The sequence below is a fragment of the Pseudopipra pipra genome, chromosome 6 (assembly GCF_036250125.1).
Source record: "Pseudopipra pipra isolate bDixPip1 chromosome 6, bDixPip1.hap1, whole genome shotgun sequence".
In the NCBI taxonomy this organism is placed as follows: domain Eukaryota; kingdom Metazoa; phylum Chordata; class Aves; order Passeriformes; family Pipridae; genus Pseudopipra; species Pseudopipra pipra.
This window is the reverse complement of record NC_087554.1, coordinates 28,017,743-28,035,030: the sequence shown is the minus strand read 5'-3', so window position 1 is coordinate 28,035,030 and position 17,288 is coordinate 28,017,743. Positions and strand designations below refer to the sequence as shown.

At 37.6% G+C, this 17,288-nt stretch overlaps 1 protein-coding gene across 6 annotated transcripts in view; it reads left to right on the top strand.

Annotated features, from left to right (window-relative positions):
• Nucleotides 1-14,302, top strand: part of TTBK2 (tau tubulin kinase 2) — an 83,823-nt gene extending 69,521 nt beyond the window's left edge. For all 6 annotated transcript variants that reach the window (XM_064658160.1, XM_064658161.1, XM_064658159.1 and 3 more), the window contains 2 exons: nucleotides 4,440-5,710; nucleotides 6,697-14,302. In XM_064658160.1, the coding sequence (XP_064514230.1) occupies nucleotides 4,440-5,710; nucleotides 6,697-7,165 (1,740 nt within the window). In that variant the 3' untranslated portion in view covers nucleotides 7,166-14,302. The remainder of the gene's footprint in view (nucleotides 1-4,439; nucleotides 5,711-6,696) is intronic.
• Nucleotides 14,303-17,288: the final 2,986 nt, after the last annotated feature.

The following is a 17,288-nucleotide window of genomic DNA, read 5'->3' as shown; positions in this document are numbered from 1 at the left end:
CTCAGCCATTTTCAGTCATCTGTTGTATCACATAACTCCTGTTGAAATATGAGAATTACAATAATAGGTGTTATAAACTACCATAGTGAGCTGAGAGGTAGTATTTTAAATTGATTTCCCCACATCTTTCTTCTTAGATGAATTGTAATCTTTTGTTCCTTGGGTTCAGTTGTTTTACATAATTGACATGATTAACCATAGTGATCTCATAGGATAAGATTGTGTTTAGTGGCAGAAGAAAAGAAAGTATGAGGATCATTTATGATCATGATGTGTTTTTAAATTTTACATATTAGTCCGTGTATTATTTGTTTTGTTGTTAGGTATGTATTGAACAACCCTGAGATTTCTGTCTTCTTGACTTAGTTTAAATTATTATTTAAATTGTTGGATTTTGCATGTATCAGGATTAACCCTCCTCAGCCCCTTGTCATTCAAGGTTTCACAAACAAGAGAGTGATAAGACTATTTATGGGATAATTAAGGCAACAGGATTATTTACTTTAGTTTTAAATTGTTTTAAGGAATTAAAATCTTCTTCCAGTCTCTTTACTTTACATTCTTCACTGTGTATTGTGAATCATGAAGTTATCTGTAGTGGCCAGCCTTGCAAATAAATGATGCTTTACCCAAAGAAATCTTAAAAGACACATTAGGAGGATCATCTACAAGCTTCTTCCATTTCTTCAGTAATTGACTATTACATCCAGACTCTTCCAAATGAAAGCCTGTTATTCCAAGGACAATATTGCATTAAAGTTTCCTGAACCCACTTTTACCCAGCTTTTAGATCACAATTTCTGAGAGAGCTGATGATTTTTGTCTGACAGGCCAAGATTACTTCCTCTGTCGTATGAAAGTAAGTCATTCAGTGTAAGATGAGTCCTTCAACTTGGAGATGTGTTATCTTAGAGTAACTGCCTACAGATGTATGGATACCTATGGAACACTTGCCCTGTTTTCTAGACCTTTTTTCTTGTGTTTTTTTTTCTTCAGTTTTATCTGTTTGCAGAGTTCTTGCTAAACTATTTTTGTTTCATGCTCAAGATTTAGGTACTAAATGACCTAATCACGGAAAGGTGCTTTGAAAAAAAAATTCTACTTCCTCTGTTTTTTCTGTAGCTGAACTGATGTTCTTGGATTCTTTCAAAAGAAAGCTTTTGAAGTAAGAAAGCCTTCTCAAACTCAAAAGTGTTTCTTTCAGAGGAAAGAACCTGGACTGAGAATAAGAGATGAGGAGGACTGTTTTACCAAAACTAAGTAACTGCAGATTGTTTCTTAATGTACCATTTTAATTCAGCAAACATGGATGACTGTATTGGCCCAAACTTGCAAAGAAATCATCAGAGAGACAAAAAGTAGACTCTTGCTGCAGTTCTCAATGGGGTTTTTTTGGGGTTGGTTTGGGGTCCTGCCCTCCATTTCTATCAGTCTCAACTTGGGGCTACAAACACCTTAGGGAAACAAGTATTCAGTTATCTTACAGTTCTACTCTTTTTTTCTTTTTTCCCCTCCCTGGTGAAAAATACGACTTTCTGTAGCCTAACAGCTAATCATTCAAAATTTCTCAAAAATATGATTCCCCATTTTTCAGTTAGGGTCCAAAAACTTCATTAGATGAATTAGAGAGGTTTGGAATACATTATATGGTATAGAAGTAATTTCTTTAACAGAAATAATTATCCTCTCTTTAATTCAGCTTTATGCCTGTGATTTGCATTTCATGCTTTGTTCTAATGTGCTGTTATAATATCTATTCAATATTTGTGTTTTATTGTGGTAAATATGCACCTATAATGATGGAAATTTTGTTATATAGAAATACGAAGAAAATGCAAAAAACCCACAGAAATCAGTAAGAGTGTCGATGAAGCTATTATACACTCATGGGAGATCTGAGGATATCTCCTTCACTGTCAGTTCTCATTTCTTATTTTGGAGAGTTGTCCTGTATTTGTAAACGTTGAGTACACAGTATAAATTGTTATGCACCCACCAAAGCTGCTCTGTCACTTTCCTCTGCAACTGGACAGGAGAGAGGAAATATAACAAAGGGTTCATGGTATGAGATAAGGTCCAAGAGAGATCACTCACCAAATACCATCACGGGCAAAACAGACTTGAAATGAGGATATTAATTGAATGTATTACTGACAGAATCAGAGCAGGATAATGAGAAATAAAATAAATCTTAAAAACACCTTCCCGTCACCCCTCCTTCCTTCCCGAGCTCTGCCTCCTGCCCCCCCAGTGGTGCAGGGAGTTGGGGAATGGGGGTTATGGTCAGTTCATCACTGACCAGCAGGTTGTTCCTGCTGCTGCTCAGGGAGAAGAGTCCTTCCCCTGTTCCAGGGTGGGGTCCCTCCCATGGGAGACAGTCCTTCATGAACTTCTCTAACCTGAGTCCATCCCACAGGCAACAGTTCTCCATTAACTGCTCCAGGGTGGATCACTCTTCATGGGATACAGTCCTTCAGGCACAGCCTGCTCCAATGTGTGTCCCCCACAGGGTCACGAGTCCTATCAGGAAAACTTTCTCCATCATGAGTTCTTCTCCCCACTGGTCAGCAGGTTCCTGCCAGGTGCCTGCTCCAGCGCAGGTCTCCTCCACAGGCTACAGGTGGATCTCTGTATCCCTGTGATCCCCCATGGGCTGCAGGAACACAGCTGCTCCACCATGGGCTGCACCATGGGCTGCAGGGGAACCTGAGCTCCGGTGCCTGGAGCATCTCCTGCCCCTCCTTCTTCGCTGACCTTGGTGTATATTTTGTTGTTCCCATGTTCCCACTCTGCTCTTCTCTGGTTGCAAATCTGCGCAATAACTTTTTTTTTTTTCTTCTTAAGTATATTATCACAGAGGTGTTACCACCATTTCTGATTGGCCCAGCCTTGGCCAGTGGTGGGTCTGTCTCAGAGCTGTCTGACATTGGCTCTGTTGGAGATGGGGGAAGCTTCCAGAAGCTTCTCACAGAAACCACCCCTGTAGCCCTCCCACTGTCAAAACCTGGCCATGCAAGCCCAATACGTGGGTCCTGACAGATGAGCTTGGTTTCTGCCACTCAGTAGTAGCAAGGTACTATCTCTAACAAAAGCCCATTAAGCTCAGTACCATGTATAATTTCTGCAACAAAATGGAATGTCTTCTAACAGAGCAGAATCCTAGCAACACTAGAAATAGACTACCACTAGTTGTGTCTTCTACCATTATTGAATCAAGAAACTGTTTTTAACCAAACCCAGACTCCAGTTTTTCCAGACTCAACTTTCTGTTGAATACACACTCAAAATGTGTCAAATTTTTGAGGATAAAGAATAGAAATTAAAAAGGAGCTGAACTCTTTGTCTATGTAGGAAAAGATCTACGGGTAGCCTCTTGATTTTTTTTTTTATACTCTTTATACCAAATGACCCCATATAATATGTATAAACCAGAATCTGGGATTCCTCTTCACATGAGAGTGCATTCCTTCCATGTCCATAGAGATAAAACTCCTTTCCCTTTTGTGTGTGCTCTCTCACACTCTGACCTTATGACTCTTGCATTTCTGTCTGTGCAGTGGCCTGTCTTCAATGGGAAAGGTGAAGAGCAACTCCATTCCTACTTGATGGGCACTAGGGGAAGTGGACTTATGTCCCTCAAGTGGGGAGAGACATGAATGCAGGTTTTCCGTTTCCTGGACATGTGCTCTAACAATTAAGCTGTGTGCTAGAGACAGGACTCATCATAACCAACTGTTTTTATACATTTCTGACTCAGTAATGTATAGAAGTTCTAGGAACGCTTTATGCATATCTATTGGATTAGACCCATTAGGGGATTTAGATGTGTGAATATTTAGTTTGTAAATCTCTTAATGACCTTAGGTAAGGAAATATCCTTATGAGGTTGCTTAGTTAAAACTAGGCATAAGCTTCAGTAGGGAAAGTAATAACTAAAATTGAGGTACTCAGAAAGTTTTTTCTGGACAAAAATGTAGGTATTATGGGTATGGAGTTTCTGAATCTAAACATCATAGTGTTGTCTTCTGCACTTGTCTAAAAATATTGTTGTGTACTTATTAAAGATCTTACATTTATATACAACTTATTCTAAGAGTGTTCAAACTAATGTAAAATAAATAAAAAACCTACCTGTTTGGTTGGATCTCATTTCCAGGGGGCTTACTTGGTAATTGCAGCACTTTTTACTGACATTATGCTTGTTTTTACCTGTTACATATTTCTGTAATGGGATGATTGACTTTTTTTTTCGTAATTATCTACATGTATGTTATGAAATTAGGTATTATTTGAACATTGCAATTCATAGGAATCATTATGTAATGTATCTTGATGTGGAATCAAAAGCATTTTGATTTAAACAACACTCTTTATTTAAAGAGTGTTATCTATATAACATTGCCAAGTTCCTTATCTTTTTCTTTAATTTTCCAATGCAGATAACAATACCCAGACCTTCAGTGGCATCCACACAGTCTGCTTCAGAGAGCTTTCACTATGGCCACCAGCTGGAGAGAAGAGAGCAGGATGGTCAGTCTGTGGAACACACTGTGGAACTTTCCTCTCCAAAGGAAAGTTTGCCAGGTTTGGTTGTGACAGAAGATGCAATTCCAGCTTGTGCCAGCAGACCAGATTTGGTACTTAATATCAGCCAAGAGGTGCTTGATAGAGAAGGACTTGTCAAAGAAAGTGTGAATGTCCTGGACTGTGGCCAAAAGGACCTACTTGAACAACACAGTGGGATACAGGAAGAGAATGAACTTGAAAATATTCCTTTAGGGGAGACTGAGGAAGAAAGGGTTCCAGTGATTTCTGAGGATGGCATTGAAATGCTAAGCAAAGAGCAGAATTCTTCTTTGCCAGGAAACTCAAAATCTGCAGAGGAAGAACCTCTAACAAATACTGAAGCTGCTGAAGAATCAAAGCCAAGGCCCGTCTGTTTGGTGCCAAATCAAGATGAGGGTATGAAGTCGATAGCACCTAAAGCATCAGAATTGTCTCCCTCAAGAATTACTAACGCACATGTTAATAAACAGGCAAACAAAATAGCAACTGTTCAGGAAAATGGTTTTCATTCTGATAAAGAAGAAGTCCATAGCCAAGACTTGAAATGCCACCAAGTGGCCCTTACTACTTTTTTGCAGCAGGAGAACAAAAAAGAGAAAAATTCTCCCAGAAATGGAGAGTTATTCCACTGCATTTCAGAAAATGAGAATTCTTACCGATCCAAGAAGGACTCAGTTAAGTCTCCTTTTGTATTCAGGCAGAGCCGAATCCCAGTTTTAGCACAAGAGATAGACTCAATGTCAGATTCCTCTTCTGTTTCAGCAAAGGAAAAGCTTCTTCTAAAAAAGGCCCATCAGACAGACTTGGTGAAATTACTTATGGAAAAGAGACAGCTCAAATCTTTCCTTGGTGACCTCTCAAGTGCCTCTGATAAGTCACTGGAGGAAAAAATGGCTGCTGCTCCAGTACCATTTTCTGAGGATGATGTCTTAGCTTCATTTTCTAGATTGACACTGGACTCTCATTTCAGCAAGCAGAATGAAGATAGCTCTTTATCTCCAAGCAGTCCTCAGTCTAGAAAAAGCAAGATTCCAAGGCCAGTGTCCTGGGCAACCACTGATCAAGTCACCGGTTCAACTTCATCTCAGTTCTTTCCTCGGCCGCCACCAGGAAAACCGCCTACTAGACCTGGGGTAGAAGCTAGGTAATGCAGAGAAAATAGAAATAGGTTTTCAGGTTGGAAATGGATTTGAGCTAGACTGAAGTTACTGTGCTGTATGTAATCCTGTAGAAGTTCCATCCTTTAACGAATTTTTTAAAAAATGCTGGGTTTCAATTCTCTGAGAAATCTCACATTGTTGAAGAATGAAAGAGAAAAAGTTATTACACAAGAATGACCCTGCTTCACCTTAAACCTTATACACCAAGATGTGTATTCAATATTTTGAAACCTGACAATCCATAACTAAATCTTTACACTTTAAGAGGGGTCACTTTTATGGAACTGCTGATTATTCACAAACCCATAGGAACTTTAATAGGATGTGTTGTAGCCAGCCCCCTTGAAAATTAATCTTTTCTTAATGTAGACATTTTAAGTATTTGGGTCTGGAACCACCAGTATTGAGTCAGTTAGCTATGTTTAGATCATGGCTAAGTAAAAACAACTAATTAAAGAAGGGCAGAGTGAATACTAAAAGAAACCACCTTTGGCACTTCTAAATACAGACAACCACAATCTAGTTTCTTCAGTGCCTACATTCCCAGGACAAGAATTTTGACACAGTGGTGCAAAATCCTTTGAAGGAAGTTGTGATGTGCCATGTCATCCCTTAAAATTGTGTATAATAGTGTACCGATGGTGTGCAGGAATGGATGTACCCCTCTGAAAAAAAGGTGGTAAGCACTGCTCTTCAGTGCACTACTTCCAGCACCACCAGGAAATTTCAGTTATCCTGTAAACACAGAGGCTGTTTATGTGAGTGAGTTTATGTAAATATAAATAGTGTGTTGATCTGAACAACACAGAAACCAAAGCCTAGATCCAAACACCTCTACCTTACAGGAAAGTTCAGCTTCACATGTCTCTTCTACAATGCAAGCTCACCTTTTGTTTCTAGTGATACTGTGTTTCTATTTGAACTTTGAATAGGTGGAAACAGAAATAATCTTTCTTCGTTTCTTCTTAAGGTTACGCAGATACAGAGTCCTAGGGAGTAGCAGCTCGGACTCAGATCTTATCTCTCGTCTGGCTCAAATCCTACAGAATGGATCTCAAAGACCAAGGAGTTCTACCCAGTCTAAGAGTCCAGGATCTCCACATAGTCCAAAAACACCACCCAAGAGCCCTGTCATCCCCCGACGCAGTCCCAGTGCCTCCCCTAGGAGCTCTTCTTTACCCCGTACTGCCAGTTCTTCTCCGTCCCGGGCTGGGAGATCCCATCACGATCAGAGGAGTTCATCCCCACATCTTGGGAGGAGTAAATCACCTCCTAGCCATTCAGGCTCCTCATCTTCTAGGAGATCTTGCCAACAAGAGCACTGCTGCAACAAACCAAGCAAGAATGGTCTGAAAGGGTCTGGCAGTTCCTTCCACCATTCCCCAAATACTAAGACTCCCACAGGAAAGAGTAAATCAACCACTAAGCTTAGCAGATAGGAACTGGGCCTCAACAGGTATAAAGTCTCCTCCTAAATCTGATGCATGTTGTGTCTGTGTACTGTGTATTAAAAAAAAATTAATCAAAAAAAATATATTAAAAAAAAGATGTTGAATCTGCACATTTTAAAGAAAGTAAACATTGTAAACTATTCATAAGAAATCATTCTGTGTAAATAAGTGGCCAGGCTTTGCCTAAGAGCAGGCAGCAAGCAGATCCACAAGAGGGGAAGTAGAGGCCAGAGGGGAAGTAGAGGCCAGAAAAAGAAAGACTAGATAGTCGAAGAGGTGCAATGTGTTTAGAGTAAAAAAATATCCTCAAGGTGAGTGTTTAAAAAGGGTATTTATCTTGATGTGTTTTGTTTACCTAGTTAGGAGATTTGGCTTAATTATTTAAGGCCTTACATACTCAAGAGTATGTAAGAAAACCTGAAATGATTATTCCCAAAATGATGTCATCACTCAGGAGATAAGTTCTGCTCAAGCATGGCTTTGCAGTTTTAAAAAAGCACACAGAAGATTAGAGTATTTGTACCTTATAAATTTTTTTCATTTTGAGCTGCACTCATCTCTTGAGTCACTCAGTGCTCATCTTATCCACTATCTATCATGGCACAGATTTTTTACTTAAGGAAATATCATATACCTTGTCCCTTTTTAGCACTGATGACATTAAAAAATTACTAACATTTGCCAAAATGTTTTTGTATCTATATTATTTAGAAATTTACTTAGTAGTAATCAGGATCCAAGAAGCTAATTCTCAGTTCTACAAGATACAGTTCTTTGGGAGTCATAGTGGAGTTCTACATTCGGTAGAAAAGCATTCCTGTCCAAGAAATGAGAGAAAAGAGATGTATGCACTTCAGTGGATGTTGCAGATTTACAAGAAAATGCAATGTAAATTGGAAAATAAGTTAGAAAATGGAAGTACCTATTTTTTCGCTTTTAATTCAACTGAAAAAAAGAACCTTTATTTTTGCTGGCTTTTGTTTTTTCCATTAGTTATGGATCACCTAAACCACAGATCCTACCATGCAAAGACAACTACCAACCAAGATTTGGTTTTTTTGATAATTTATTTTCTAAAATCATGAAAGATGAAACAGAGATAAGAAGATTGTCTACTTTGTGAACTTACTAGGTTATAGGTGACAGAAATATACTTAACACCCTTACAAAATCTAGTCAGAGAATATCAGTCATCAAAGCAAAATAGAAAGAAATCTGAAATATTTTTTATGTTGGATTCTCGTAATTTTTTTGCCCAAATGTTGTCTTGATCAAGTTTTGTTGACACTCAGTAAAGTCCATTCCAACTTTATTTGGAGGACAACCTCTTGTACTCTACAGGATCTCTGTAGAGAATGAAAAGGCATGGTACCTTTTGCTATATTCAGAAAAGAATAATGGGTTAGAATAATAACACACAAGAATGCAAGCCTGAGAAAGATGCAGCCATCTCTCCCTGATTGTTCCTGTTGTGGGGACACTGGGTGCATAGGAGACTTGTCAGTTACTGATCTGCTTGCTGTAGTCATATGCCTCTCCAGCCAGCATCTGTGCTTTTTTATTTAACCTCTGCCAAATGAATACCTTTGGATTAAAAAGGGAATATTTTGTCTCTGAGCTAACACATTCTAATGCTGCATTAAAGCTGCCCTAGAGCTGCACTGAATTTCACTTGCTTTGTCAGACTGTGTTGTTTTTTTTCCTCCTTTCTTACTATGAGTATGTATATTGTTTCCCATACGTTATGTAGCACAGTGGGGAACCTTAATTTCATTCAGGTTTCAAGCACTACCGATGAATGCAATAGGTAGGGTATACCTGCTTTTTCTGAAGAAACTGTACCATTGGAAAGTCATATTCCTTTGTATTATATTGTATAATAGGTGCTATACCAATAATTGCATGTCCTCATGGTAAATTATATAATATAAATATTTATATATATACATATATGTATATGCTTATATATACGCATTCTTTCTCATTTTTCATTTGTAATTTATGGACCACAAATAATACAGTTCCCTTTCTGTTAGTTCCTGTGTACTTAAATCTTCTATTTCTCCAAAAAAAATTCTGGAATGCACAAATTCTAATAGCCTTTTTACCTTGGTACAAGACTGAAGGACTGCTAATTTCTCAACCAGCTGATGATTTGTCTTACAGCTTGCTTTTATTTCTTTATAATTTTATGTGTGCATTTGCATATGGAACAAGAACAAAGACTCAAAGGTATTTTTATTTTTTGTTACAAGTAGGTCTTGTGGTTACTCATTTTTATTTCATAATGTGAGTTCTTAATTGTGAATACTTGTCATATAGGAACAGACACTCAATGAATATCTAACAGATGAATGTGACAACAAATTTCATCTTTTTTTTCCTGTTTTCCACATTTCCTTATGGTATACCGTAAGAAAGAATTTGGACACATTGTGATGTTTTTGCCCTGGGCACTGCTGGAGTTATTTGTTAAGGTGATGTGGCAGCCCATGATTACTTTTCCTTATTTTTGAAAAGCATTTATTATGGTCTTCTAAGCTTATTCCTACATTAACATGGTCAGTTTTAGTCAGTACCAACTTTATGCATCCTTGCCTGAAATGCTGAAGTTGAGGTGTTTATATTTTCTCTCTAGTGTAGCAGGATCCAGAAACAGGTAATTACTTTGCAGCTGAGAAAGAATATAACACCAAAGTTTTGGGGGTTTTTTTTGTGTTGTCTTCAAAGTACAGGCTTGTCCATTGTTAGACATGACTATGTAAAATAAATCAATGCTGTAGAAATTCACTTGTACTTGAACTACTAGCCAATGTAAAAATAGTAAACTATGCCAAAACAGAGAAAAAGATATCAGTCACAATTGATGACCCAGGCTTCTTTTGGTGCAGAATGAGGTAAAAGGACTGTATATCCCCAGTTGCTTTTTTGCTGTGGATTCAACAGGATTTAAGGAGAAAATCATGCAGATATGAATGGAGGAGCAATTGTGAATAACTTATTTTGAACTACCTGCTCTTCTTGAGTTTTTTACTGCTTGATACCCTCCCCTCAAAAGTTTACAGAATTGCTTACTATGTAGTCTAAGGTAGAAATCAGTTACTCTAGTTAGGTAATGGTCAGCTGATCAACTCATACATAAATATTAGCTTAATATTTCTAGAGGGCCTGTGTAATCACTAAGGACTCTGTAAGCTTCAATATTTGAATATGCAACTGCAGAAAAACACCAATGTACATGTGTGTGGCCCTTATGCAGTGTGTACGAATGGTTTATGAAGGAGATTCCGCAGCACATTTTCAGGGACGGGGAAGATTTTTCTCCATAGTGTAAAATGATCACAGTTACTCTGTGTAGTGCATAGAAGCTTACATAGGGATATTATCTGGGAAACAAGAAAATTCAAGGAGCTGTTGCTTTGTCCTCTTCAAGCATCCATTTCTTTGGAGGGCAGTGCAGTGGAGCCATGACATGTAGCAGATACAGATGCTGCACACACATTTCCTCTTTATGGTGTTTTCTGTGTTGTAGCTAGCACTTTGGGGCATTTTTTAGAGAAACTTAGGCATGAAGCCTTAAAACTACAATAGAACTTGAAATCACTGGACATTTCACACAGACTTCTGTGCTGTAGTATTGCGTGATAAAATCAATCTAAGTTGCAATCTTAAAAATATGTATTAATATTAATTAACCTCCTTATTAATTGCAAATGCCAGTTACTACTTAGGTAAAACCATGCTAAAGTAATAGGTAGTATGATACAGTAAAGCAATGCTGGCAAGTTGTATGATGCTAGGCACCTATCTACTATTTGAGCAGGATTGATAAGCATAGTAATTTTCACTGCTCACAGGCAGGAACAATATGAGGTCTTAACTGCTAGTTATATATAATTATACAGGAGGCAAACCCCTGCGGAGTGACACAAGGCATTCATTATAGCCACCAGCCATGTCCTGTCTTGGGAAATCTGGACATATTCTTACCTTGAAGTCTGCATGTTTGTGATCAGGCTTTCATGCATACCTCAGTAAACAGTCTTGATGTACAGGGGAGAATCTGGTCCTATATATTTAAAGATAGCTTGAAATATATTTCATGTGAAAAAGACTTGCAAGAGCTCTATCATCTATGATTTGTAGTATTAAGATATTAACTACAGCTGGGAAAACACAATTTTGATTTTATATATATATAAAAATACACATTTTTACGTAAGTGTATCTACATATACACTTATATAGATACTGTATATTATATAGAAATATATATATACATACATACATATGTGTGTATATACATATAGATAGAAACAGTGTCAGCTATTCCATCCTGTTTACTGGAATTCATTTGCCAGAGTGAGATGAGGCCTGTTTTGCTTTGATTTACTCTGGTCTCCTCTTCCTCTACTACAATTTCCTAATGATGCCCTAATTCTGATTCTGTGTCTTTTCCGTATTACGAGGCCTGATTCTATAGTCCTGCTTGGGCAAAACTCCTGTAAGTCCTTCTTATTGCAATAACATTTTGCAACAGTTGACTCTAATGCTTCTAAAAAAAATTTTTCATTTTCTTTTCATTGAGAATGTAGATAAAGCCAGACTTACAGTATAGTCTTTTTCTTGTAAACAGAATTTTTCTGTAAAGATTTGGACATTTTTATGGAACACTAAGAAAGATAAATTCTGGTAAGAAGAAACAGATTATTCCAATTTCTTTAAAGGGTCTAGTGACAAACTAAGGATATGTGCCTCCAATTTTTATATATATGTTAAATGAGAGAGTAATTTTCTGAAAAGGAATAGGAGAATAAAAGAGAGCACAAAGTTAAACAGGTTTCTAATTATAGGCCTAGAATATATTAATTTTTTTATGCAGGACTGATCCTGTGAAGTGATGAGAGCCATGTCTGTCTTGTCATTTTAAGTCAGCAAAGCTCTGGTTAGGTTGACAAACACCATGATTCCCTATGGTGTGTTCTCTCTATGCTTTTCCACTATTAGGAGTGGTCATAGAACTGTCAGCTATATAAATGAAAGCTTTGGCAATTATCCATGATTCCTTTCTTCAACTGGTAAAAGCTTTGGATGCTCATTGGATGGTGAACATGGCAGTGCTAGGTTAGTGGTTGAACTTGGATTTTGGAGGTGTTTTCCAGCCTTGAGGATTCTATGATTCCTGTTTCTGAAACTTGTGGAACAGGGCATAATAATTTTATTCTACTTCTTTTAGCTAATCAAGTAGGCAGTGAACAGGAAGGCTTTGTTTGCTGTTTTCCTTTTGGCTCAAATGTCATTGCTTGTAATTATTACAATTTTCAATACCATGACCACCGGCAAAAGGAAGTGAGGTTCAGTGCTTTGACTACATGTAATACACAGGCACAGGTCATACATTTTTTTAGCTAATACATGCAAATCGCATAAACATGCACCTCACACAAGAATACCTCAGGTGTCTGCTGGAAGCCAGTCTTCCTTTTCCCTACATATAGCATTTGTGAAAGAGAAATTATGTAGAAGTCAGCCTGGATTATGTAATAATTGTCTGGAATTATCCTAAGACATAGCCAAATGCCAAAAAGTTTTATCACTCATTTTCATGTGGTTTAAATAATCATGTTTAAATATTCATCTTTGAGGGGGTTTTTTGTTTGGTTAAGTTTTGTTAGTTTTTTAAAGAATAATTCACAGGAGTCCATTGTTTCAAAGACTATTATATTAACTTGGCAATTACTCTCGCCATCCAGGTTTGAACATGTAGGCTGATTTTACTCTCCATTGATGGTAACACATTCTTTCTTAACAGTAACAGTGACAAACCCAAGTGTTAGCATATGTCATTCATGAATTTTGCTTCTGTTCCTCCTCTACATTAAGAGCTTGGATCCTTGGGAAGTCTTGCTGTTCTTGCGCAGGTGAAATTTCATTAAAATTAGTATAGGGTCCTGTTTTGTTGAGGCTTTTTCCCCTGATTAGGGGGATAAAGTCACTTATTTTTTTTGTTATTATTATAACATGACATGCCTTTTGATCTCTACTTTTCTGTATTACTGCTGAGAGCCTGCTTTGGCCAAGAGTATGATGTGGTTTCTTCGAAAACAATACCACAAGTGTGCTACTCAAGTGAAGTGCTGATCATCAATAAGTGTCTGTGGGAATTCAGCTGGAATTAATTTAATGTTTGTTTTGAGATCACTTGATCTTTGACCTAACTTTTACATAAAGGACTTATAGTAACAGCAGAATAGCTTGCTCCAAAAGATGCAGTGTAATTAGTTTGGTCTGCCTGACTTCAAATCCTTTTAAACGTATATCTGCTGCACAGCAGGCAAGGTCATAAAGGTTTGACACAAAGTGAGGTGGGATTTTTTTGGCTATTTCACATCTTTTTCCTCTGACTGGAGATCTGGATTGTTGCCAAGCACCCTTCTCTGCATCCTCTTTGCTTTTGTTGGCTAGAAAGCAAGATTGGAAATTCTTCCCCAACTTTTTTACTTTCTTTCTACAGAGTCAGCCCAGAGAGAAGTTGCAGTGCTTGCGCTAACAGATACCAATTTCCAAATGCTTTCCTATGAATACCCAATCTAGTAAATAAAGAAAATCACCAGCAATGCCTTCAGACAAGTGCTGACTTTTTGAAGCTGCCAACCAATGGCTGCTAATCTAAAATCTCTGGGCAATACCACAGAGAATGAAATCTGTGTATGAATTAAAAATACAATGTTGTCACCCCATAAGAAATCAAGTACGCAACAGTAAAGTCTGCAGCATGATTAAATTAAGTGGAAAGTAGTTCCAAGGTAATTTTTTACCATTGAGGAAGACAAATGTTGAGTCCTTCAAATTCTCTTACTCAGTAATTACAGTTCTCTCCCCTCTTTGGAAATCTTCTAAGCCATTCTTTTCATTTAAGTTTGCTCAGGCACCCAAGAGCATAAAGAGTTAATGCCCTTGTAATGGTCATTTGTACATAAAGTTGTAATTATTTATTTTCTCATTTGTACCATATCAAGGCTTTGTACAATGTTTAAGTTTTGTTTTCAAATTATTTTGTATTTTATTTTTATAAACTGGTTCTAAATAAAATATTCATTCAGCATGCAAAACTTCAATTCCTAATTGTGTTTGTATAATGACTCATTAATTTATAAAGCTTCAGTTGAGTTTTTTTCAATTTTTTTTACTATTGTAATTCAAATGGAGAAAGTACTTTGGCAATGATTATTTTTTTCTCTGTTACAAGAAAGCAAAAATCAAGCATCTGTTGGTACTACTGCAGCATGAATAGATGTTCATATTGCAAATCAGAATGATTGGATCAATGATTGGAAGTATAACTGATTTAGTAGGTTCCTGTGTTGTATATCCATAAGAACATATGCATATCCATAAGAACAGAAAAACCCAAGTGGCCTCCTCAGAATCTTCCCTTTCTATTTGCTCTTGCTCTTATCCCTTCTGTCTGTATTCATCTAAACAATAAATGATTGGCACATGTAGATCAGGTCAATTTAAGTAACAATATGGTGGTTCTGAAAAGCCAGCTGCTGCTGGCTTTTTTTTCTTCAAAATTGTAGGTTTTTTATATAGTCAGAGGCCACTATAATTGACTTCTTTGGTGATAATCAGGTGTCTGGATGTAGTCACTGAGCTTTTACAGCCTCTTGAGGAGACCTGTACAATACACTTAAGTGGCAGATATCAGAGAAATGAGTGAGTGGAAGTTGTTACTGAATCTGAGAACCTTGTGGTATGGGGAAATGCAGTGATAAGCTACCAGTTGCTCTAGTTTCCTCCAAGACCCTTTTATTTATCTTTCTAGTAAAATTAGGTAAAAGTAGAGTGCAACATCATCACAATTTATATTTGTGGTTTGTGTGCCTGCAGGTCTCAGTCCTGTGCTGTGGCAAATATTGCCTGCTCGTTGCACAGCAGAACAAGTTTTTTAGGGAAGTCCAGAAGAATTGGAGAAAATTTCCTGGATAGATTTCTCAGTATTACCACTGTTATGCCTTGTATGTAAGGCAAATTAAAAGTGAGCTCTGCCTTTGTTCACATCATTGGCAGTATTTTCACTAAGGTTCATGATCAAGTCATTAGCCTTTGTCATTTATACAAATAGCTTAAATAGCTTCACACAAGAGGAAATACATTGGGAATTCATTTACTCAGTAACAGCCAAAGAAAGTGATGTTTCACCTTGTGTTAAGAGCAGCCAGAAACTTAATGTGATGGCTTTTGGATGTTGTGTGCTTTTGGCGCCTCTAACAGAATCATCACTTGATCACAGAAAGGGTGTGTAAAGAAATAGCAAACCAGCTGTATTAACTGGAAGATGAAAAGAACAAATTTATGCACTCTGTAGTGGCAAGAGGTAGCTCAGTTTCTTTCCTTGTTTAAAATATGTAAATCTGGATCATACCAGAAATGGAAGAGTGATTTTGGTCTGGCTCCAGTATACATTAGCGGTACAACTGACAGACTAGGAAAGAAGCAAGACTGGAACAAAGGTGCTATGGCAGACTGATGTTGAGGTCTGGTCATTGTCTGCCCACTGAAGTGTCTTTTGGCATTGCCTGACTTATCTTTAATTACACAGGAGATTCAATCCGCTGATTCTGCTCTCAGGATCTTGCTGAACTTTCCTGTACTTGCACTGTAGCTCATTTAAATCAGTACTCGAACATGAGAAAGCCATGCAGCAGACACACCCCAACTCTCCCTAGAAATGCTGTAGTATGTGACATTCAAGAATTGACAGTTGCAAAAAGAACTGAAACATCAACAGAAAGACAAGAATTGTCACAACCTGGACAAACTCAAACTGCTGCCCAGAAGGACCAGGTAATGTGTCAATAACATTTTGTTAATCTGCCTGGAATGTCATGGTAGCATTAATTTGCTTCTTTGTCCATGAAAACAAAATGCAGAAGACCCTGCTCTAGAGAGTACATTTGTACTGATGGGGGAGAAATAATGCTTCCAACAGGTTAATTTGGAAAGCTTGTAACAACCAGGTTAATTTTGAAAGCTTGTAACAACATAGACTCAGAAATCTGACTTAGAAGGATTAGGTCTTTCTCATTCTTCAACCCAGCAATTTATTAATGTCTGTCACACACACAATCTCCTTTTCTTAAGGTAAACCTAAAAAAGAGAACCTTCTCTTCTTCAAGGCGTTAATCCCAACTGAGAATGTGCTGTACATGTATACTTTTTACTTTTGTGAAATATTTGCTTCTTTTACACCATCTATGATACTGAAGAGAAACACTTGCTAACACCTTGACTGCCCTGTGTTCATGTTTTAGCAGGCAGCAGCTGTTGGTTTCTGAAGTGCAGGTGTGTGAAATCGGTCCAAGTACCGTAATGGTATAAGGGCAGAAGTGAAAAACTGAAATGTATGTTTTCATATGGTATAGCGTTCTGTCACGGTTGACTACAAAAATTACATACTTTGCCCTATGATTACATATTCTTATGCTTCTAGGAGAGGGACAATTGGGTTGCCATTCTCTGCATCAGTTGTATTTGCTAAATTTGTGCAGCAGAAATGCTTGGGCAAACTAACTGTAAAACTAGAGGCAGCTAGTCATTGCTATAGGCCAAATTTATCTTTAATGAACTTTAATGTTGGTGATAAATGCTTAAGAAGTCAACCTGCATGATTTTTCAGGTCATTGGACAAAATTGCAGGTGAGAGTGTTTTTGTTTCCCCTCCTGTACGGACACCAGATGTAAGAACACAGCACCTCAGCTACTTCTGAACTGAGCAAAGTAAGAGTGGACGTATTTCTCTATTTTAATCATGTGACAAAAAACGAGACTACCCTGCTAGTGCAGTAAAACAAAATGTCTCTTGAGGAGAAGGTGCATTTGACAAGCTGAGAATGAACGATAGCCAAGGGGAAGAATGCTGTATGAATTCTGAGGATTAGATTCATGAATCAGCAGCTCAGTCCTAAACCATTCATAGAATAAGCAGGTATCTCAAACTCTTACTGGGATGCCTTGCACAGAACAGACTTAAAAAAACCCAGCAACAGCCAAGCAAACACCCACAACTTTATAATTATTAGAAAAAGGAAGTACTTAAAAAACCAAC